Source organism: Equus asinus, chromosome 17 (assembly GCF_041296235.1).
Source record: "Equus asinus isolate D_3611 breed Donkey chromosome 17, EquAss-T2T_v2, whole genome shotgun sequence".
Classification (NCBI taxonomy): Eukaryota; Metazoa; Chordata; class Mammalia; order Perissodactyla; family Equidae; genus Equus; species Equus asinus.
Window position 1 is genome coordinate 19,697,771 of NC_091806.1, and position 23,950 is coordinate 19,721,720.

Genomic DNA, 23,950 nt, shown 5'->3' on the forward strand with positions numbered 1-23,950 from the left:
TAACAAACTGCAATAACAGGAAGCAATAGGTTCAAAAAGTTTCATGTACAAACTGTAATGATTGAAGGAGTTTTTCTTAATTTCTCTGGAGGTATGAGGGGTTGTCAGGTGATCTGAGTTCCCTTTTAAAAACGGCTTGTTTATCAGCCTGACATTTTATAGCCCAATGATTATAGCTTAAAAAGCTAGTTATAAATCAAATTATATTCCCACTGGCTTGTATTATAAATGTTTCCTATGTTTACAGTAAAAGTTTTCAAAATTATACACTAAAAGAAAACTATAGTTTAATAATGTATCATTACTACTAACAATAGGTCACACAAAGTTCAAGACTTTACTGAAACCTAAAATTTTAACTTCTATATCTTTGAGACTAGTTCCCTACAGGGCTACAAATTCTTTAATGACAAGACCAGAAAAGCCCTATACTCAAGCATACTGTCTCCATAAGCAATTTTTTTCCACTAAGTATGAATTTCTGCATGCAAATCAAGTCTTATCTTTTTAAAAGCTAATATAAATGATATAATAACAGACAAGAGTTGACATCTGGTACTTACTATGTACCAGGCCCTTCTATGCCCTTTATGTGTTTTATCTCATCTGATTCTCACAGTAACTCTATAAAATAACTACTGTTGTTACTTACACTTTTCAGATAAGCAAACTGAACAAAGACAGATCACGTAACTGGCTCTAGGTTCACAGCCAGAACCTAGACAATCTGGCCCTGTGTCTGAGCTCTCACATTATATTGCCTAACAACATTAACTTACAAAATATAAGTTATACATTTGTACTGCAAAGACAGCCAGTGCAAAACTAATCTTCTCAAGGGCTTATCTACAGAAACAATAGAAAAACTTTTTGATTTCTACACAAGTTTTCAGCAGACAATTGAGGAAAGACCTTGAACTGTAAATTGTAAGCTATAAAGTTTACCGAAATTTGACAACTCAAAAGGAAGGAAAAAAGCAATTACTAAAGTGAGATTAATGGGTTGACCTTCAAGTTTGACACTGTTTCACACTTGACGGGGCAAGTGCTCCTAAAACAAGCACAGATAATACAGGAAGACCATATCATACATGCTCTGCTTAAAAATCTTTTTGTATTTTACCTTTTGGTTTCGGGGTAAATCTTGAGCATGTGATGGAGGCTTATAATTCAGGACTAATCTTCTAAAGTCCAAAAGATTGAATAATGACTGAAAAAGAACAACAATTTAAGATAACTAAGGGAAAATTCTATTAACAAAACCATAAAAATATGACGGGTCTTAGAGATTTGTTTTTGACAATTATACTGCTTATACACAGAACAGATGCAATTAGCATAAGACTATTTTCTCCCCAAGAAAAAGTCAAATTTCTTATACCTTAACATACTATTCTTGATCATTAACAATATTTATTGTGTTACAAAGCAGAAACATGGACAATGCAAAAATAAAACCCCACACCATATTTTATTACTAAAGCTTTCTTTATATTACTACGTGCTTAACAGTTTCCTCAAAATAGAAGATAAACAAATGTAAAGTCTACAACTTTTCAGACACATTATGTTCACTGTGAGTTATCTAGACGTATCAATTCTACAAGGATATAGCACAAATAAACTTATAATAATTTAAATTTATTTAATAATAAATTTATTGTATATTATATTATAATATATTATATTATTTATTATAATATATTATATTATTTATTATATTATCTGTTATAATATAATGATAAATAATTTATTTTATAAATAATTCTAATTCATTTAAAATAAACAAATTTATTTATAAATAAATAAATCAGATGCTCAGTGATAGCAGAGCAAAGAAATTACATATTATCTCTGTGCTCAAGGAGACACACAACCTAGAAGGAGACACACATATAATTATAGCAATAGAAATATGATTCCAAGATACTCTAATTCAGATCATACAGAGCATAACGAGAGCATATGAAAGACGTCCGTGGGAAGGTTTCCTGGAGCTGTTTTTTAAACTATAACTTATAATCCATTAATGTTATCACGATGAACATGTTTAAAACATGAAATAAAATGCAATGGAAAACATCAGAACATATCATACACTGTAAATTCACCACAGGATACTGTTTGTAAAATTGTTCTTGTATATATTTTATATACATGTGTACATGTAAAGTGTTTTACAACGTAGACTGTCTTCCTTTCTGAGAATCACAGTTGATAAAGTTTGAAAATCACTGGACAGGAGGCAATGATGTATTAAATCTTAGTAAAGATGGGTTAGCCAACTTGACTAACACATAGATAAAGGTGGCACTACAAATAAAAACAAAGTTTTGTTTAGTAGGTGGGTGTTTGGAAAATTGGCCTAGTATATACAAGAAATAGAGTCAGATATAGATATATAGATATAGATGTGGATTAAAGGCCTAAATATGAAAGGTAAAACCATAAAGCTGATAACAGGAACTGTAGGAAAATATTTTGGTTATCTTGCGATCTGGAAGTATTTCTTAATGCAACAACATGAACATGAGATAATTCATTTATTTATTCATTTAGCAAATATTTATGGAGCACTCACTACATGGCCAGACACAAGGAAGACAGGCAAAAGAGAATAAAATATATTAAGTCTCTGCCCTGATCACAATCTTGTGATTACAAGTTAAAACAATGAGTATAGACGTTATAAATCAGAAAAAATGTGAATACAATAATAGTAGACCAAGCTCAGAATCCTAGGGAAAAAGAATCATTTAAAAGCCAGAGGAACGATGAGAAAGACAAAATAAGAATAGTAAGGGAAATGGAGAGTATGAGATCACAGAAGAAAAAGGAGTAGAGAAACCAAGGGCTTTCACATATAGCTGTGTATCAGAATAACAGTGGAGCTTTAAAAGGAACCTGTGTCAACAAAGACACAAAGTACCACAGAAGATTCTGAAGCACATCAAAGAATACCGGCAAATTTTAAGAAGGACAAGATGAGCATTACTCTCAAAGGTTGCCACATTCCAGTAAAGTAAGGGCAGGAAAAACAACCCTTGGAGTTGTCAATTAGAAAACCATCTTTTCAGTAGAATGGGAGAAGAACAGCAGTAATAAGTACTGAAGAAATGAGATATAAGTAAGGGGGGCAAAGTATGGGCTGTTCTTATGAGGAATTTAAATTGGAAAGAGAATATGGACAAATTAGGAGAATCCCAGTCCTATTTCTGTGCTCTGAGTTCCCGCTGGAGAACATTTTCCTGCTTCCTGAACACCCAGTAGAATTTCATCTGGTGTAGGTCTGCTGGTGGTGAATTATTTCACCATCTGCTAAAATGAAAATTGTTTTTACTTCATTTTTGTAATATTTTTGCTAGTTCTAGAATTCTATATGGCCAGTTAGTATTTCCAGCACTTTAAAGATCGCATTTCTGTTGAGAAGTCAGCTGTTAGATTTATTTTTGCTCCTTCATAGAGGTGATATATACCTTTTCCAACTGGCTACTTTTAGGATTTTCTCTTTGTCTATAGTTTTTTCCGTTTTATTATGATATGCCTTGTCACAGTATTCTTTATGTCCATACTACTTGATTCCTATTCCTTCCTGAATCTGTAGCTCAATCTCTTTCATTAGGTTTTGAACACTCTCAGTCATTTCTTCAAATATTACTTTTGCCCTATTCTCTTTTTACTCTCCCTTGAACCACACATACACTATGTTAGTACTATTCACCATGTTCAAAATCTCTTATATGCTCTTATCTGCATTTCATGGCTTTAATCTGAAAATGTTCTTCAGACCAACTGTCTAGCTAATTCTCTCTTCAGCTGTTTCTAATATGCTGCTATAATTCATCCATTGATTTTGTGACTTTGTTATATTTTTCAGTTCTAAAATACCTATTTTTTAATAGTTTTTAGTTTTCTATCAAAATTCTCAATCTGAAACAAACACACACATAGATAAGGAGAACAGATTAGCAGTTACCAGAGGAAAAGCGGATAGGGGGCAGGCAAAATGGGTAAAGGGGCACATGTGAATGGTGATGGATAAAAACTAGACTATTGGTGGTGAGCACAATGCAATCTATACAAAAACTGAAATATAATAATGGAAAACCGGAAATTTACACAATGTTAAAAGCCAGTTAGACCTCAATAAAATAAAAAAAAAAAATCAAGAAAAAAATCCTCATTCTGGTTTTTAATTCCTTGAGCATATTAATAGTTATTATATCAATTCAATTTTCAGGTTTTCCTGTAGGCATATTTCTATTGCCCATTATTTTCTATTAATTTTTAGACACATCTTATTTGCTGATATGACTGATTACAGCTGATGTGAGTGCTAGACATTATACACGACGAACTGGAGAAAATTCAATGATGATATTATCTTCCAAAAGAATTTACATTTGCTTCTGGCAGAAAGCAAGAGTGAGGCCATTTGCAATCCAAGACAAATTTCATCCAATCAATTCTGAGATGAAGGTGGAATTCAGAAACCATAAAGCACGCTTTATTTTCGGGTCTCAGTTAATCCTAGGTTCCAGCCCTTTATAATTCTAACTGAAAGTCTGAGGTGTTTACTAGGGCTCTAAATCTGTGCAAAACTTTGCTTAGTTTCCCAGCCATTCAGAACTATTTCTGGAATTGCCTCGAGAATAAAATCAGCCCAAAATGTGAAGCTTACTCTCTGAACCTCTTGTTTTCTCAAAGCTTAGCCTCAAAATTACTCACTGCTTTAGGGTTATGTGATGTCTTCAAAAAGCTGTTTTTGTTTTCGTTTTGTTTTGTTTTGCAGTCCAGGAAAATATGATCAAGAAGCTGGTCTAGAACAACCTAACAACTTATCACCCGAAGTAGAACTTGTGACCATCACACAAATCATAGAGATTAACTTTTTTAAGTCCAAAACACTCTGTACTCTAAATCACAGTCATAATAGTAGTGGTCAACATATTCCTCCAAAAGGGGTGGGAAAGGGTAAATATCACTACTGCCTAAATTGTGTTTATGATTGATGCACACTGAAAACAAGTATCCTTTCATTCAGTCTAAAGCTAAAATGTGAATTCTGAAGAGCACTTGCCGAAATGGACTTTGGCTAAACTCCTGCTAACAGCAGAGAGCTATGAGAGATGAGAATTCAAACAATTTGTGGAAAACAAAAAGAATAATGACAAGAGAGCAAAGGAAGGTATCAACTGTCTGTAATGGAGGATACCAAGGAGAAGCAAGATAAATTCTCCTTGGTAGATTTAAAAAAAAATGAAATGGTACCACGTAAGTTTCAAGGTAAGGTAGGGACTAAACGTAGATGGCCTGATTACAAGATGAAAGTCTGGATACAGAGCAATTAAGTCCCTCTGTCCTTCCCAGACCCAGAAGATCAGACAACTACTCCCTCCGTGCGTGGGATACAGAAAGTTTAGTCTTTGGATATAACTGAACTTAAGTGACTGAGGTTCAGGAAAATCAGTCGCAGTGTGTGCCATGGTAGGAGAGGGCATGAGATTCTGGGCTACACACAGGAGGATTAAGTAAAAACTCGCCAACTGAGCCCCAATCGACCCTTCCCGGATCCCCTTTCTCTAGACCTGCTTCTGGAAAGCCAGCAACAGTGCTTAAAACAAAAAGAATCACAATCCAGTCTGGATTTGAGGCAGGGCAATCTTCTGTGGGAAAGTACTCCCCCAACCCCCCTAAAAATGGATCTAATATGTTCGAGCAAATAAAACATATTATTGATAAGACCATAACAGAGATGTTGGAGCATATAGAAAGTTTTAAGAACAAGTATATAGAAAACAGAAAGGAAAAATAATGGCAATTGACAATTCCAGGAAAACAAAAGATTTCAAAGGGGTAGTCGTAGTAAATCAGTGTAATATGTAAAGTCACAGAAAACATCAACACTACTGACTATTTTTAACTTGTAATATAAGTTATGTTGGGAGATGAAAGGAAAGGCAATTCTAGGTAGCTGAAATGAAAGAGCTAAATCCTCATTCTTCTCAGCAGGAAGGCATGTCATTTAGAAAAATGAGATAGGAGAAACAGCTGGAAGTGGCTGTAGTTGCCTTTAAGGAGTATGAGATAGGGAGGATTGAGGCTGATTACTGTTGTTTTCCCTGTAAGCCTTTTATTGCTATGGGGTTTTGGTTTTCTGTTTGAACTATGTACTTACGTTCTTTGATGAAGATTAAAGAGATAAGAGCAAGTCATGTGAATAAACATGTTAAATGATATCCTGAGATTTTCTGAAAACTTGCCACATCTTTTCAATCCCATACAGCATTAGGGTGATAGAAGCAATTAAAGTCTTCAATTCCACCATAAATAATATATGGTCCTTTTTGGTTCATTCACTCACTCATTCAATAATTACTTAAAAGGCTCCTCCAATGTGTCAGACACTGTGCTGTATACTGGTATAGAACAATAACCTAGAAGATATGTTCTCTGCCCTCAGGATGCTTGTATTTTAGTCAACCTGTAGTTACATGATTTATGAGTAGGGTGACCATATCCTTCATTATCCAAGGATGAAAGAGGGCTTTATGACTAATTAATAGGCACTAGTGGATCTACAAGAGGAATAAACTGGACTGTACCAGGCAAACTGAGAAGCATGAGCACCTTACTTCTGAGCATCTCAGAAGCATCCAAATAGGAAAGGTGCTAAGGATCATCCTGAGAATCTACGGATTACACTCCAAACTAGAGAGAGAGGAGAATACATACCTCTAAACAACTACCTCATTCACGGATACCCTAGTGGAGAAAGTAGCCCCACTTAGTACTTTTTACATAAAAATTCATTTGAACAGGATTAAAACAGTCCTGACTAGGTAAGGGGTCGATGCTCAATCTAAAGACAGTCAGGCTAATATTGCTAGCATCCAAAAGACTATTTAAGCTATTCTCTGTAAAATCTTCTCTTTGCCTCTTATAATCCCTTTCTGATACTCTACCACTTTTCTCCCAAATTATCGGTCCCAATAGCTAAAAGAACAAGTACAATAAAGCTCTACCTTTTGTAGCCTACTCCCACTACCTACTCCAAAGTTAGCAGTTTATAATCTCAGTAACCTTCTATAATTGGTAGATATACTTAGAAGGAAAAGAATCCCAGTTGCTTCCTGCAAGTCCTGCCAACTAAGTAAATTCCATCCCTGAGAAATTTTGTAATTGAAACTTTATAGTACATTTACGTCACAGTTTGAACAAGCTCCAACTCACTTTGGAAAATATAATAAAACACTTCCAACACTAATACAGACTTCCTGCCCAACTTTTCTTTCATAAGTGAGAAGTTCCAATTATGATGATAAACTGTTATATCTCAGATTATGTCTATGGAATTAAGGAATAATGTCAGAAAATGAAAAAACAAAAAGTTTTTATTACTAGAGATGAAAATAAAAAACTACTTAAAATAGAATAATTATAGTAAGGAAAAAAAAAAAACCACGAAGTGATCTTCAGACAAATTTTTTCCCGTCCACAATTTTCCAAAATTTGACGCTTAACATTTTTTTCCAAATCCCCAAGTCAATATCTTAATAATTCACTATAACTCAAATTTTTTAAGGTTACAGGTTACTTCTCCTAGGTGTCTAAATCTCTCCAAAAGAAAAAATAAGTAATTCCGAAAACCTTATACTTGCCTATGTTAGGAGTGTGGTAAAGCCATGCTACCAGTTAAGTAGCCACTCATCTAAGATAAAACTTAAAAATTAGTAAAATTACTTCAAATTTTGAAAACAAGCGATTTTTCTAGTTCATTCTGCTCTCTACCAAAAAAACACCAAAAATTTGAAATGTAAAGCAAAATCTAAGGTCAGCAAATAACACTTAAGATAGAAATAGATAAACAACTGATTCAAATTTGAATTAAGATATGAGAGGAGTTTAACCTATGAAAATGATAAGTTATGATCCCCATACCTATTAATAGTAATTTAGTTATCATTTCAAACAGGCCTCTTACAATACGCTGTGGAAAAATAAAGAACTCCTCTTCTAACAAACAAATATTGATTATTTCCAAGTACTTTCTTTCTTCTTAAAGTTTTCTAAGAGAAGCGTCTAATCAATGAGCCTCACTTATTGGCCATAATAGTGCAGAGATAGCATCCACTTGTCCAAATAGAGGCAGCGAAGCATATTCATGAACACTCAGATCACAGCCTTCATAGTGAGCTTCATATTTTAAAATGATGTCTAAATTATAAAATTTAGATTGGACAGTGAAATGTAAAACCCCTTACTAATAGTGCAAGTAAAGTAAAGCAAGATAGCCTATCAGGAAGATCGAAGAGACTCTAAGATAGCAAAGAAAATGTTAGATATTGTTGGGATGTAAGTGAATAATTAATGTGCAATCAAGCCTAGGAACAAAGCTATTATTACAGATTTAGGTTAATCCAGGTATTCCTTAATATTTCAATAGCTTGGAAAAGAAATATACATACATACTACATGCTAACTAGTGTTTACCATAGTATATTGAAGAGTGAGGCATAAATCCAGAAAGCTAAAGGAATTCAAATTGCACGGTATCATGTGCCAGAAGCAAAAAAAGTGGGGGAAAAGGTTGAAATTTATTACACTGAAGTGGAAAAAATGGTAAAATTACAAATTAATATCCTACAGAACACAATTAACCTTATAGAAAATGAACTACATAACCAAGTTAGCTGCTTTAATATCACATGAAAATTTACACTGTCATACATACAGGTTTGGAAAGCTACAAATGAAGAGATACTTTTAATATAAAAAGAAGTGGCACAGACATCCAATGATTTTATTATTGATTGATTGATTGATTGATTGATTTTGAGGAAGGTTAGCCCTGAGCTAACTACTGCCAATCCTTCTCTTTTTGCTGAGGAAGGCTGACATCCATGCCCATCTTCTTCTACTTTACATGTGGGACGCCTACCACAGCATGGCTTTTGCCAAGTGGTGCCATGTCTGCACTCGGGATCCAAACCGGCGAAGCCTGGGCCGCCGAGAAGCAGAACATGCGCACTTAACCATTGTGCCACTGGGCCGGCCCCTACATCTAATGATTTAAAAAGTACTCATCAGGAACACTAATTAATAAGCTACAATTCTACTGTATTAGCAAAATAAACATAAATATTAATTTTCCTAAAGGGTTATTATTCATAGATTAAGGAGATTGTTAAGGTTTTGCAATCTAATAACCTTATTAATGTCTAACTGAGAATGGTAAAGAATTATGACAATAGTCATCACATAAAAGAGTAAGAAAAAAAAGAAAAGAAAATTAGTTAAAATTGAGAAGAGGACAGATATCTATGCATACAAAGATTTTTCATTTTAGAATAAGGGGCTCAAAAAACATTCCATTAAGGGCTTCCCAAGTTAGAAGGAACATGTGTTATTCTTGATTCATCAATATTTATTCTTTACATCATTTTCACCTATACATTGAGAATTATCTGCCAATCTATACCCTCCTCAAATGAAATGCTTCCTTGTATTAAAAATAGTATTTAAATGACTATAATTCTATGAATAACACTTTCCATTATATACAAATAAATCTAATCACAAAAAAAGCAGTTCTAATTTCACATCTTGGTTACATCCTTCCCTTAATTTGCAAGACATACAAAAATATTTTCTTTACATTCTGACAACAATTCTTAGCCGGGAAGGAGGAGAAATTAATTCAAAATAATTTCAAATAAAGCACAGATAGTACTCTAGTGTTAAAACTCCATACCGGGAGAAGGAACAGAGTGGGGTGGGGAATACTGCAATCCCCAAACTAGTTTATTAGATAGAAAGGCATATTAAAACTTAGCCTGCAGTTATGTTTCAAGTATACAACTTAAAAGAAACACAACCCCAAGCCAGTTTCTATTGCTATCGTGCCCACCAAATCAGATCTGCAAAAAGACCCTTACCTGAATAACAGCACTAAACCAGCAAGTATTACCCACATTCTTTAGTCCAACAGGAGCTTTGTCCTGCCTTTTTCTATCGTAAGGGTTTCGAGAATCCCTCCAAACCTCCGTAGGTGTCCTCTTCAAACAGGCTTTATTTTCCGCTATGCTGGCTTCAAGAACTCTTAAGCCATGGGGAGAAAATGATGAAAAAAAAAATAAAGTATTAATCTAGTGCCGTACCGTAGGAAATAGCATATCACAAACTAACTATTTTAATTACTTAAGCTCTGGATAACGTATTTGAGGAAGTAATATTTAATGCCAACTTTACTCAAGTAGAGGTTAGCTTTCTTTAAGAATATAGCAGCGGCAATGCCAACAGATCAAGAGACATGCAGTTTTCCTCAGAAAAATGAAATTTCAAACACAAAAAGACAATGTTACATAATATAGAAAGTATGTTAAATTATGTCAACCAATTACAAGTTTAGTACCAGGAATATAGCACCTAGACAAGTTTTCTGAGTAATCACTTTATTAAAGTATATATTTAAAATATAACATAATGACTCGTTTTTATAACAATTACTTTGAGTCATCAAGAAAACATCAAAAACTGGACAAACTACACTTTTACTCCTCTGACCATTAATTTCCTTGCCTATAAAAAATGTTAAATAACGTAAACTCTGGGATTCTTTTCAGTTCTAGATATCTATGACTCTATGACAGTTAAATAAAGGCAGAGAATACTTAGTGTTCACTTCTTCACCCAAAAGTTTGCCTAGCGAAAAATCTAGTGAAACAAATATCTACACGTCAGAATAATAAAAGGCTAACCTCCTGAAAATAAACTCAGCCTACAGAATATCTTAAATATATCTAAACGCAGCAAGAGTAATGCTACTTTGCTCAATGACGTTTTTCTTGCTCTTAAGCAAGAAATTACATGCTGGAAAACTGCCTGCTCAAGACATGTGTTACTTAGTGTTCTAAATAAGCCTTAAGTAATATTCAGGTGTCTTAACCCATTTTATGTTAATTACAAAAACCTCAGCAAGAATGAGTTTTTCCAATTTTTTGGCTTCCTGAGATAATCTCATTCGTGCTACATCATCTTTATGCTCAAGATTTTGCCCGACTAGATCAATGTCAAAATAATATAGCTATGTTTCTTAATGATGGGGAAAAAGTGAATTGTTGTATTAGCTCTCACTGCAGTATTTGCAACATGACATTAGACACAATGTAATAGGACTCCAAATCATCATTACTTAAAATAACTTATGTGAAAATAGAATAAAGTCTTTCTTTGGGACACAACGAAACCACATACTAAAAGAAAGTAAGTAACAACAACAGTTGTTAAAATGTAAAGGTCAAAGTAACCTTATATACTTAAAAATAAACAGGTTACACCTCTGTCACTTTTAAGTGTGATCCATCATTAGCAGCAGTATTCTCTGCCCCAAAACTAACTCTCACATGCGCCCTCCACCCCTGGGCTTTTTCTCTTAAACTATTTACTACTAAAGTATACCAGAATTTCTTGGAAGGTATTTAGGTAGATAAATTGGGTCAGAAGAAAATCAGAATTTATCTAGAACATCCCACTGTGGCCAGAAAGCAAGTTTTCAAGAACCTAAGGGAAGATAAAAAGTCAGAGCCAACTTGAGAGGCTTCCTACTGTTCAACTGCACAGTTCAGGATAATACAAAACAATAGCAATAATACAGTGGATTATGTACAAAGCAACTAGGTTATGCTCAAAAGAGAAAAGTTAACAGTATGCAAAACGTATATGTAACACAAAGACTGCTGTATATAGAAAGGTATATTTAATTTCTTATTGACTTTCACAAACGGGAGTGTTTTCATTTGAAAGTTTTGTTCCTTTTGTAATGCACATGTACATTTAGAAGTTTAAATAAAGGGATCTTATTTGTATCTTGGCAATTCAAGATGAATGAACAAAAACAAGCAATGAGTTCTGGGGGAAGAAGCAACAATACCACAAACAGGAAAGAAGAATTAGTGCCAGAGGTCATACACAAGAGAGAGAAGAGGCATCCGGCAATTGACCAGCACCTGCGGGCATGTACAATCACCATTTAAAAGGAGGATTCTACAACATACTGTAAAAGTATAAACTGGTCAAAAGTCTAGGAAAACTACACTCAATCCTGAATCTCCTGGTGGATAAACCTCTACCATTACATATTTTTAACCTACTATTATAATAAAATACCACTAAGAAATGAACCCTTAATAATGTCAACAGACCAGATCACATCCATCATAACGACCAGGCAATGGGTCACATAGACATTTGTTATAAAAAACATGAGAATACCTAATTTCTACAAAATACACCCAATCTGCAAAAATTAAAATGCATATATGAGTCACACGAAGTAATAACAAAAGGAAATTCAGCCTCAAGACCAGATTGACTTAAACTAGGTCTCATATTGCCCACAAATGTCAACGACCCAACCCAAATCTACAATCCAGACTGCCCTGAGATAATGATATTCTTCTTATTCTAGATCTGGTTAAGATTACTAAAATCCAGGAAGGTTTTTTTTAATGTTTTGATGCAATCAATTCCCTCACCCTCCTTTTCTGCCCCCTCCTACACAGAAAATACACCTCTTGATTTGTATGTTTACACACAAATTTGTACGTTAAACATTACATTAATGGAATGAGCTAACTTACGTCAACTTTTTGGTTCCCTTGCCTAATCTCTCCCCGTAGGACTGGGAGAATGTATGGCCTCAAATGTCCTTCCTAGGACCAAGTAGCTTGCCTGTACTGTTTGTTATACTATTCCTCAAAGCAAGTGGGAAGGGAAAGAAGGTCAAGGATATAAATTGAAGATACCATCTCCCCAGCATTCCTATGTACCCTTTTTTACAGAGGTAAAATTAGGTACAAACTGTAATAACTGTTTGATTAGGACTCAAGAGATACATGCTCATTGCTGCTCAAAGTTACCTAAGATACAAAAATAAAAGAATATCCATTTCCTAAATTATATTTTGTGTGTATATGTGTACATATAATTATTCATATAACTCAATTCTGTCATATGGTAAATATCATTCATTATCACAAAAGTATAGGTGTTCAAGAAATAGGTTTATTATAAATTCCTTAGCCACACCATATGGTGAAATTATGGTACTAAAAGACAGTGGATGAAAGAATGCCATGACTTTGTGATCTCCTTGATTTAGAGCTTACAACTCATTCAGTTTTGTATCACCAGGGACTTACAACATGCTTCAGTGGGTTTCCTCCTACCGCCTCCTCCAGGATCATGAAGGACTTTACAAACACATCTATTACACTGCACCAAAAATATTTATTAATTACTCAGTCTCTCCCATTAGCATGTGGAGGGTAGAAACACACATCTGTTTCTTCGCTAGAGCTTACATGATAAATATAGGGGCTAAACGAGTGTTTAAAGTAAATGGATGATTAAGATGTTAGATGATGCTATACCTCTCTTATTTTTTAGCTAAAGCCCATCTCCAGCTAAATATTACTCTATTCCCAAGCCCTTGACCCCTTCTATAGTCCAGTACTGGTTTAATGAACATAAACTTTCTATAACGCCAATTTCTACATAAGGGTCCCTACCCTGGACTCACCAGACTAAAGCCAGTGATACCAGCCAGGCTTTAAACTAGTAAAGAGTATGCAATAACTATATTCTAGGCATTAAAGCTGCCAGGAGAGAGAGAGAAAAAAAGGAAAAACAAAAAACAATGCAAATCTCAGAGAGCTCAGAAACAGCTCATAACAAAATGCCCAGAGAGGCAACCCCAAAAGCCACAATCAAAAACCAAACCCCCTACACATCACCTGCTTTCTTATCTTCCCAACACTGGTCATGACCATGGCATTCAGCAATAGAAAAAGACGACAAAATGTTTTGTGTCTCTTTTTCTCCCATACTGAATGTTCAGAGAACTTAGGGTAAATGTTCACCTTCCCAGTGAAATTTTATTGCAGTGATTGGGGGGGGGGGGAGGGTTTGCTTGTTTTACTTTGTTTTGTACTGTTATTTAAACCGAATTATAGCAGTAATCTTGAAAACATTCCACTTTAGATTATCTAAGTCCATTTTGGGGAAGCAGCATACTCACTGGAAAACAAGTATTATCATTTAAGCTGTATAGATCATCCAAAAAGAAAAGAAAAAAGCAGGAAGTGAGGGAGAGAAGGAGAGAAAGAGAGTGGAGGGAATCATCTTGTTGACTGCCTTCAAAAAAACCTATTGCGGGACCTGGCCTGGGGCTGAGCGGTTAAGTTCCCGCGCTCCACTTTAGCAGCCCAGGGTTTCGCCAGTTCGGATCCTGGGCAAGGACACGGCACCACTCATCAGGCCATGCTGAGACGGTGTCCCACATGCCACAACTAGAATATACAACCATGCACTAGAGGTTTTGGGGGAAGGAAAAAAAGATTGGCAACAGATGTTGGCACAGGTGCCAGTCTTAAAAGAAAAAAAAAACCTATTGGTATTTTGATTAGATCACACTAAACTCTAAGTCAATTTAAGGAGAACTGATCAGTTTTACAACGTTCGGTCCTCCAATTTGTGAAATAGACTATATTTCCAATCATTACATATTCACTAATGTGTCTCAATGATATTTAACAATTTTCTTGGAGTATTTGCACATTTCTTATTAGATTTATTCCTGGTCTTTAATAGTTTTATGTGTTTTAAATGGTAGCTTTTAAAATTTCACTTTCTCATTCTTTCTTATGCATAGAAATATAATCTTTTTATATTGATTATTAATCAACATAGCTAAATATTCTTTTTTCCTTGGTAGGAGTACTTTAGGGATAATTTACATATAATAAGATACAGAAATCTTAAATGGACAGTTCAGTGAAATTTTTCTAGATATGTATACACCCATGTGACCACCACAGATGAAAATATAGAAAATTTCCATTATTCCAGCAAAGCCTCTCATGCCCTTTTTCAGCCAACAGTGCCGGCTTCTCCATCCCTCAATAATCACCATCCTGACTTCTATCACCATAAATTAGTTCTGCCTGTCCTTAAACATCACGTAAACGGAATCACACAGCAGTTACTCTTTTATGTCAATTTCTTTCACTCAGCATTTTGCTTTGAGGATTCCTCCACATTTTTGCCAGTACCAGGAAAATGTTTTCCATTATATTGCTTACTATTCCATTGTGTGAATATACCACCCATTGTTTACTATTCTGTTCTTATATTTGGTCGCTCAGTTTTTAGTTATTATGAATAAAGCTACTCTACACTCCTTTCTCAAGGGTCCACACCTAGGAGTGGAAATGCTAAGTCCTAGCACAGTATGTGTTGAAATTCATTAGAAATTCCCAGTTTCCCAAAGTGGTTATGCCATTATTCATTCCTACCAACAGTCTATGACAGTTCCAGTTGCTCTACATGCTCAACACTTGGTATTGTCAGTCTTTTTAATTTTAGCCATTGTGATGGATATACAGCGGTGCCTGTTCTCTAATGAGATGACTTTCGAGCTTGCACTACCCAGATCGCCACCATTGCTTCAATCTATCATCACATCCACCACAGCAACATGTCCACAATCATATACTAAGTACCATTTAAGGGACTCTCTGTTTCTAACATAGAAGCTACCACTGCATGTCAGCCATGTGACTCCTGCCAAAAGTTGACCTGTTTCTCTCATGGTGAAGGAGGCCACATTGCATGGGGTGTGGCTGCCCACTCCTGGCAGACTGACTATATCAAACCTTTGAACAGCCCCCTCCTGCCCCAATCCTTCTTAGGACTATCAGTGGTACTTCAGTGTTGTTGACACTTTTTCAAGTGACACTCGTGCTGTTCCAGTCTGATCAGGCAACTCTGGCCCTTAGAACTAATATGCTTCATATTTTCAACCATTCCAGACCACTTGTAATCTGACACTGGTGTACCTCTTACCATAAAAAACACTCAAAAAGGAATGATAGTCAAAGCAGTCAATGGACCTCCTATGCTCCCTATCATCCAGACAACTGGTATTGTTGAGCATTAGAATTCTCCTCATAAATCAACTTTAAAAAGGCTGTAATTGCCTCCCTCACTTACTCCTGTTCCACACATATTCTTAGGGAAGCTCCCCCTCACAGCTGCTTCCCAGGTAATGATCAGAATGAAAATGAGAGGAGTTATGGAGACCAACTTAAAAATTCAGAATTCTACCCTAACCATTCCTGGATATGATGCTCTTTTCTTTCTCCAAAGGGCAACTCTAGGCCGTCCTGGTTGGTAAACCCTCCAGGAGGCTCCCAGACTTAACTCCAGTTCAGATACCTGGATTTCTGTGTTGAACTGAGTGGTCTTAGAATGCGAAGATAACCACTATTTGGTTGAGTACACTGCTCACCTAGTTCCCCTACAGTGGCAAAGTGGGAGGCACAACGAGTCCGTGTTAATTTTATAAAAATGTCTTTGTTCCTCTTGTACCTGCCCTTCTGGAGGAAAAGTCAGGTACAAGTAGGAAATTACTGGGAAAAAAGGTAAAATTACTGGGACACACAGATTTTGTGGCAGGGGAGGCAATAGAAGCACCCCACGTCTAGGGGTGTAGGAAACATAGAAACAGGAGGGATAGTAATAATCTTTGTCTTTCAGAACTGCCCTTGAAACCTTAGTCACAAAGAAAAGTGCCTTGGTGAGACTACCCCACACAGTTTCAGAGTATAAAATTCTGGCAGTTATTTTCTTTCCATTCATTTTTGAAAACCATTTTATTATTTTCATGCGTCTTATTGCTGCGTCAATTTGTTTCATTTGTCACTAACTTTAGGATAATTCCACCTTTCTTCTCTGAAAACTTTTAAGATTTTCTTAGTCTTTTCCTTTTTTCCTTCTTTTCTGCTGTGGAAGATTCACCCTGGGCTAAAGTCTGTCGCCAATCTTCTTCTTTTTGTATGTAAGCCTCCACCACAGCATGGCCACTGACAGAGGAGTGATGTAGGTTCACAGCTGGGAACTGAACTCAGGCCGCCACAGAGGAGCACACCAAAATTAGCCCCTAGGCCACCAGGGCTGGCCCAAGATTTTCTCAGTCTTAAGTGCTCTGGACTAACACTATAATGAATCTGCGTAACGGTTTCTTTTAATTTTCCTGACTGCGATTTGTTGGGCCTCATGAAATTACAGGTTATCTTTTCACTTCTGAAAAATTCTCAGTGATTCTCTCTTTAAATTTTGCCTAACCCACTCTCTCCTCTCCGCGTGTGTAACACCAATTAATGTGTGTTAGACCTACTCACTTTCTTCTCCATATTTTCCATCCTTTTAGCTGTCTTAGAAGTTGGATAATTTCTCCTCACATATCTTCCAGTCTACTAATATGTCCTTTAACTACATCCAATCTGCTATTAAACCTAGGTCCTGTACATTTTTTTTTACTACAGTAATTCTGGTTTTCATTTTCAGAATATATTTTCAGTTCTTTTTCAAATTCGTCAGGGCATATTTTCAAGCATTTCTTGTCTCCTTTAAAAGCTAAAGTATAGTTCTATCGATCACCATATCTAAACACATGAGTGCATTTTTGCTGCCTATTATTTTTGCTGATTCTCACAGTGACTTTTTTCCAATTATGCTTGGTAATTTTGACTAGTGGAACTTGCAGAACTTCTAAAGTTACTGCAGGGGATTCTTTGAGGCCAAGGATAAAGACAACTTCCTAGAGAGAGAACGCATTTTTGATTCTGCCAGGACCTATGGACAACACAAATCCAACACCATTTAAAACTAAATTCCCAAGTCGGTATTTATTGGACCATTGAAGTGACACAAATTAGCTGCAAAACATGGTACAACTTCTCAGGGGCAAGTCTCATCACCTCCAACAGCACCCTTCAGAGCCAAGGTAACCATCTTTGCAGTGCTCTAGGAGTTCTGAAAGACGGGGATACTTCTGATTTACCCTTATTGTGAATATGTCACCCTTTGACAAACAACTTAATAAGGGGCAAGATCTCCTATTAAAGATCCTTACCATACACAATGTTCTTTGACTTATTTCTTCCACATTCAACAAGGATATCATAACTGAAGTTTATACACATAAGCCAATTTATATACAAGCAAATATTATCATGTCAAAAACTGACTTTCAGTGTGCTGAACTTACTTCTTTGGGTTCCTGCTTTCACCCTGATTTCAGTAAAATTTTACAATATTTTATATCCAACAGAAACAACACAAAATTCTGGTTGCTTCCACTAGAAAATGTGTCTTAGTCTACTATATTTCTTGAAATAGTTGGAGATGTGTTTTTTGTAACGGTTTTAACTAGAACCTAGCCCTACCTTCTATCCAGCTAGTTCAAAGTCATTTCACGAGGCAAGCCATTTTCACAAGAAATATGCCAGAGACACAAACCAGTCCCAATGTAGCTCATTAGTAAATTTCAACTAACCATACTCTACTTGTTCTCTATCTAAGCAATGACAACCAAGAGATAACTATAATATAATACATCCAATGCAGACATTAAGGAGTAATTATATTAAGAATTACACTTCCAAGATGTTCAACATAAAAAATTTTACCATGAAATTTATGAATGCCTAAACACAGGATTGTAAGATATAAAAAATAGGCTTTATCTCATCTAATTATACATAATAATGTAGTATTACAATTGTGTGAATTCATATTAAAGTATATCTATTGAAATATAACCACAGTCAGATGATTCTAGGATTTTCTTTTGGCAAGATTTTGTCATATGAACTTGGGTAACGAACAAGTAGTTAAATTTACTTTTAAGCATGACATATAATTTGCATCATTTTCCCTTTCGAATTTAGACTTCCAAGCCTTAATAAAACCCATAGAAACAAACACATCTTTGCTAAATGTTTAGCTAGAATCCTGACATTTCCTTTTTACTGATACAATGTGATTTACATATGTGCTTATTAACTGCCTATTTTGCATTTGACACTGTTAACTGTAAATTATAAAACTTACACATAACAAAAAAATAACATTTAGCAACAGTAAATTAATATGACTTTTTACTTCTACAGAGTATAATTTTATGTAAAATTTTACAGCATATTACACTATGCCAAATCTCTGTAATGTTATCTACAATAAAAGTATTTATAAAATATATACTATTTTAAAAGTACATTAAAATGTAAAAGACCAAGAATAAAAAAGAGCAGTATCTTATTTTCTTTTCCATTTGGACAAAGATAAGTATCTAAAACAATATATAACATATACATTGAACTTAGTAACAGATTAGGAATAGTTTTAATCCCTTAACTTTTAAGTTATTTCTACTGTTTATTATCTAATTAATTAGTACATGTTCTTTTAATGAGAAAACACATAATATAAAACTACTGATACCCTTTGGTATATAAGCTTCCAGAGTTTTTAAAATTTATATACTACTATAAATTCATAAAAAGTACACTCTTTAAAATAATATTTGTAACACAGTATATATTCTGTTTTATAACCTCTTTTTTACATAATAGATCATTCCCCTTAAATATGAAATCCAACTCATGGATTTCATGATTCAAATATTTCTCAACAAAGCTGAAGTACTGTCAAGTTTTATAATATTCAAGATAATTATTTCATTCCAATCTATTTCTTTAAGACAAAACCTAATTTTATAATTTCTCCAAATCCTTTACAAAATAAGCCTAACTAAAATGTCTAAAGATAGTTTATGTATTTTTGGCTTTCATTTAAAATTACTGGTGTTAAATACTATTAACTGCAATGAAAGAGAATAATGAATTTTAATTGTCTTTCCATCTTAAAATAACGTCTTAAAAAGTACTTTCCGAAGTATCATTTAAAAACATTAAAAAGTATTACTAATAAAAATTATGTGCCTTTGCTAAACATAGCATTTTGAGACAACTCCTACAATACAGTAATCTCAGATTACTTAGAAAGACATATACTATTGATACTGTGCCAAGGGAAATTATGTGAGGAAGCTGGCACATTCTGCTACCAAACAACTCTGCTACAGAGAAAAGAACACTGGAGTCATAAGACCCATCTTAGCTGTGTACCTTTGGAAAATCATTTAACCTCTTAAAAGATATAGTTCTTCTTCAGTAAGCCAGAGTTATCACTGCTTGCAAAGAGTTGTTTAGAAGATTACACAGTCATGCGTCACTTAACGACAGGGATACATTCTGAAAAATGCATCATTAGGTGATTTCGCCATCGTGTGAGCATCCTAGACAGTACTTACACAAACCTAGATGGTATAGCCTCCTACACACCTAGGGTATATGGTACTAATCTGATGGGACCACCATCATATATGCGGTCCATCACTGACCACAATTTCATTATGCAGCACATGACTGCAGCTAGTTATAATTTAAGGTTTTTTTTAGTCAACATTCTTTTGTGATAAAATCAAATTTATTTATTTGATCCTTCAGTAGATCAAATTGCTTTAAACTAAAAAGTTTTCCTTATTAAATCAAAAGATGCATTTTATCACATCTCTTAGAATCTTGCCTAATTCTTTAAAAAAAAAAAAAAAACCCCTATAAACATACTACCATATTATAGATCAGAGGTTGGTAAACTGCAGCCCATGGACCAAATCCAGCTGGCAGCCTATTTTTGTAAATCAGGATTTACTGGACCACAGCCACACTCATTAAATAATGTATTATCTATAACTGCTTTTATACTACAACACCAGACTGAGTAACTGCAACAGAAACCATATGGTCAACAAAGCCTAAAATATTTACCATTGGCCTTTTACAGGAAAATGTTTGCAGACGCCTTCTATAAACGACTATAAATTGAATTGGACGATGTATCCAAAACGGATTAGGAGGAAAAAAAAAAATCAGAGAAACATTGAAAATACACCTAAATTTAGTGCCCATAATGCCACTCCAAAGTCCTAAAAATCTAAGCTTCAAACGCAATTGGAACTAGAAAATGAAAATTTTGGTTACATAAAATATAAAAAAAATACTGAAATATATTCATAATTTATTTAGAATAACAAAGTATATTTTATGCCTCTTGAAATTAATTAAAGCCAATTATTATTTCTATTATAAACAGAACTTATATCCACTTTATATAAATTAGGTTTTTACCTGCTAATGGCTTGCTCCTCATCAGTCATTCCAGTCTCCCTGAACGCCCTGTTTGATTCCGCCAAACTCAAGGCAATTGCTCTCTGAAGATCATCTTTATCATCTCCAGTGAGATCAATCACATCTGAAAAGCAAAACTAACTTTCTCAAAATGAAAAGTCAAACAGAATGAAAGGTAATTCTTATCATGGAGATTTTACACCCACTATACCCTTTCAAACCAAAGTCAGCACCAACATAATTCTCTATAAGATCCTTTCTGAAGAGAATACAAACATTTTAAATGGAACATACTTCGAAACAATGTTCCTCTCTGTAAAATATAGCTAAAAGCAATAAGGGCATAAATATTTTTCATTACAGAGGAAACAATATTTACTATGAAGTCCCTGATTAAAAGTATATAATAAGCAGGAAGACTGCTAAAAAATTTCTTTACCAAACAAATTTGAAATTAACATAATTAAACATTTACATTTACGCTTTTGGAAGTTAATCCAAATATACACACGTTACAGTTCATCCACAATACCACCTAGACGTTGTCTATCAAAGTATAATAATTAACAACTGAGCTCTCAAAAATTATGTTTCAGAAACTAACTGACCGTAGATATATATACGTTTATATACACATTGTTTTAAAGTCTGGAAGAATGTGCCAAATTGTCAACAGTGGTTAAGTTTGATGAAGAGGGTTATGGAGGAGGAAGTGTAAGGATCTCTCACTTTCTATTTCAAACACTTCTCTACCGTCTGAATTATTTAATAATCATTCAGTTTACTAAATAATTTTAATTTAAAAATGTTTGCATTTCACAAAAAGAAATACACTAAGCAAAGAAAATAGTTTTGATGCTATAAGTATTCTTTTTCCAAAGAATAAAGGCTACAACTATTACCACCTACAGAAAAAACACTTTTTAACCAATTTCCCAGTAGATATTCATCAATTTCCTTAACCCAAAAGATGCCAATAATACTCACATTATTGTTTAAACAATGGTAAGAACCATAATATGTTGCCAAGTAGGGGATTATAAAACAATATGATGAGAAAGAAAAAACCATATCTGTTATTACCTTATCTTTGTGTGGTTGGGATTTTGCTTCTGGGTATTTTGGACAAGTTTTGTATTCCTTTCATTTATTTGTATTTGAGACATGTTAAAAACTAATTTTTTTTCATTGTAATCCTAGAATTTTATAAAAGGGAGACAAACAAAAAGGAGTAGGTGATGGGAGATAAGATGCTTGCATTTTACCATCTAGCTATAGGGTTACATACAGAGGCTAGAAAAGAATATTCCACACTTAATAAGAAATAAATAATATATATTGGCCTATTTCTATTGTTATCCACACTTTTTCTCCAAAGGGTAGCTTACAAGGATATTAAAAATATTAGAAATAATAACTGGCCATGGAAGATTTTTTTTTAATGTTCTTAGAAAGTATAATAAAACCTCACAAAAATGTAGTAAGTAGGGTCCAAAAAAATTCAGTCAAGTAAAATGTAGAACACATAGCAAGGTAACTGAAACGATGGAGCATGCCTAGATCTATCAGCAGGCCAAAGGCTTTCTGAGTCCGGCTTACAAGACCTAAGTACAGGTCGACCACGGCTGAACATGGGTGTCACCGGGGTATAACAACTTAAATATTGATGAAGCAGAAGTCAGGACTAGAGAGGGATGAAATGGCCTTATGAAAATGAGAACTACCTTGGTCATTAAATAATGACTAGAATAGAGGTGAGTAAAGAGAGAATAATGGAAGTAAGGGAAACAATTTGAAAATCACCAAGCAGCAGAAAAACAGGTTTTGGGGATATGATCAATTAGCCCTCAGACTCCATTCTCTCATCCTCCAAGTATGCTTTATTCAACTATAGAAGCTGGAAAGATTAAAAGATACAAACAAATCTATTTTCCCAATTCATGGGCAGTTAAGGTTCTGGATAAAATTTAGGTTCCACCAACTGGATGCACTAACATGAGCTTTGGAAGGCAGAGTGAGGGGGAAGCCCTACTCCTGCTGCTTTTGGCTGTTCTCTCCAGCATGACTGAAGAGATGTGGGTTGTTCCACAGTGGCATTCCAGTGTCCAATTTCCAGCTTCAGGGATGTCAAGAGATAAGAGTAGAAGCGGCAACTAGACTCTGCATTCCAATGTCCGGGCAGAGCTCAGCGGCAGTTACCTAATCTTGGATGCTTATTCTTCTCTGGGCTGCAGCTACAGAAGCATGTTCTTGAACCCAGGAGTCCCAGAGGCAGCCTCCTGATTCACTCACTCACTACCCTCCTGATTGTGGCAGAGGGAGAGCTTCCCTGGCTGGCGAGTCCCACAAGAATCCAGGAGTCATTTCTGAAAGCTGAGCTAGAGATCCTCTCTCCAGTGCTTCCAGTGATTTCTTTAAGAACCTAATCCTCTGGATTAAATTTCTTCTATGAAACTATCTAGAGTGTTTACTGTTTCGTGACTGACAAGTAAACCAAACCAGCTAAGGCAGAAACTCACTCAGAAATAGCAACAACTTAAACTTAGAGCTTTTTCATAATTTATCAATTGTAACTCAAGCAACACAAAAGCAAAACACAAGGCAAGATATTTTTAACTCTATCTGATACAAGAGACAGATAACTGACATTGTGAGAAATGAAGTATATCATCATAAGAATAAAAAATGGCGGCGAGACTTCAAATTTAAGTCTTCTATTAAATCCAGTGGGCTTTCCTCCACAGCAGCAGTTCTCCAAGTGGAGTCCATGGATCCTCAGGGATCCCCTATGGCCCTATGAGGGAAAGGAGGTCTTTAAGTAAAATATATTCTCATAATAATATTAAGGTTTTATC

General features: G+C 34.8%; 1 protein-coding gene and 1 pseudogene across 2 annotated transcripts in view; both read right to left on the reverse strand.

The window, feature by feature from the left end:
• LOC139040762 (olfactory receptor 5D18-like) overlaps window positions 1–1,206 on the reverse strand; it is a 38,006-nt pseudogene extending 36,800 nt beyond the window's left edge.
• The window catches only part of LOC123282355 (ubiquitin carboxyl-terminal hydrolase 25-like), a 56,570-nt gene that overhangs the window by 13,762 nt on the left and 18,858 nt on the right, over window positions 1–23,950 (reverse strand). Inside the window, exons 4-6 of one of the 2 annotated variants that reach the window (XM_070487740.1) lie at window positions 21,096–21,219; window positions 9,939–10,101; window positions 202–1,210 (exon numbers count right to left, since the gene is read on the reverse strand). In XM_070487740.1, coding sequence (XP_070343841.1) covers window positions 1,052–1,210; window positions 9,939–10,101; window positions 21,096–21,219 — 446 coding nt within the window. In that variant the 3' untranslated portion in view covers window positions 202–1,051. Of the gene's footprint in view, window positions 1–201; window positions 1,211–9,938; window positions 10,102–21,095; window positions 21,220–23,950 lie in introns of those variants that run through there. The other variant, XM_070487741.1, reaches the window with a different exon arrangement.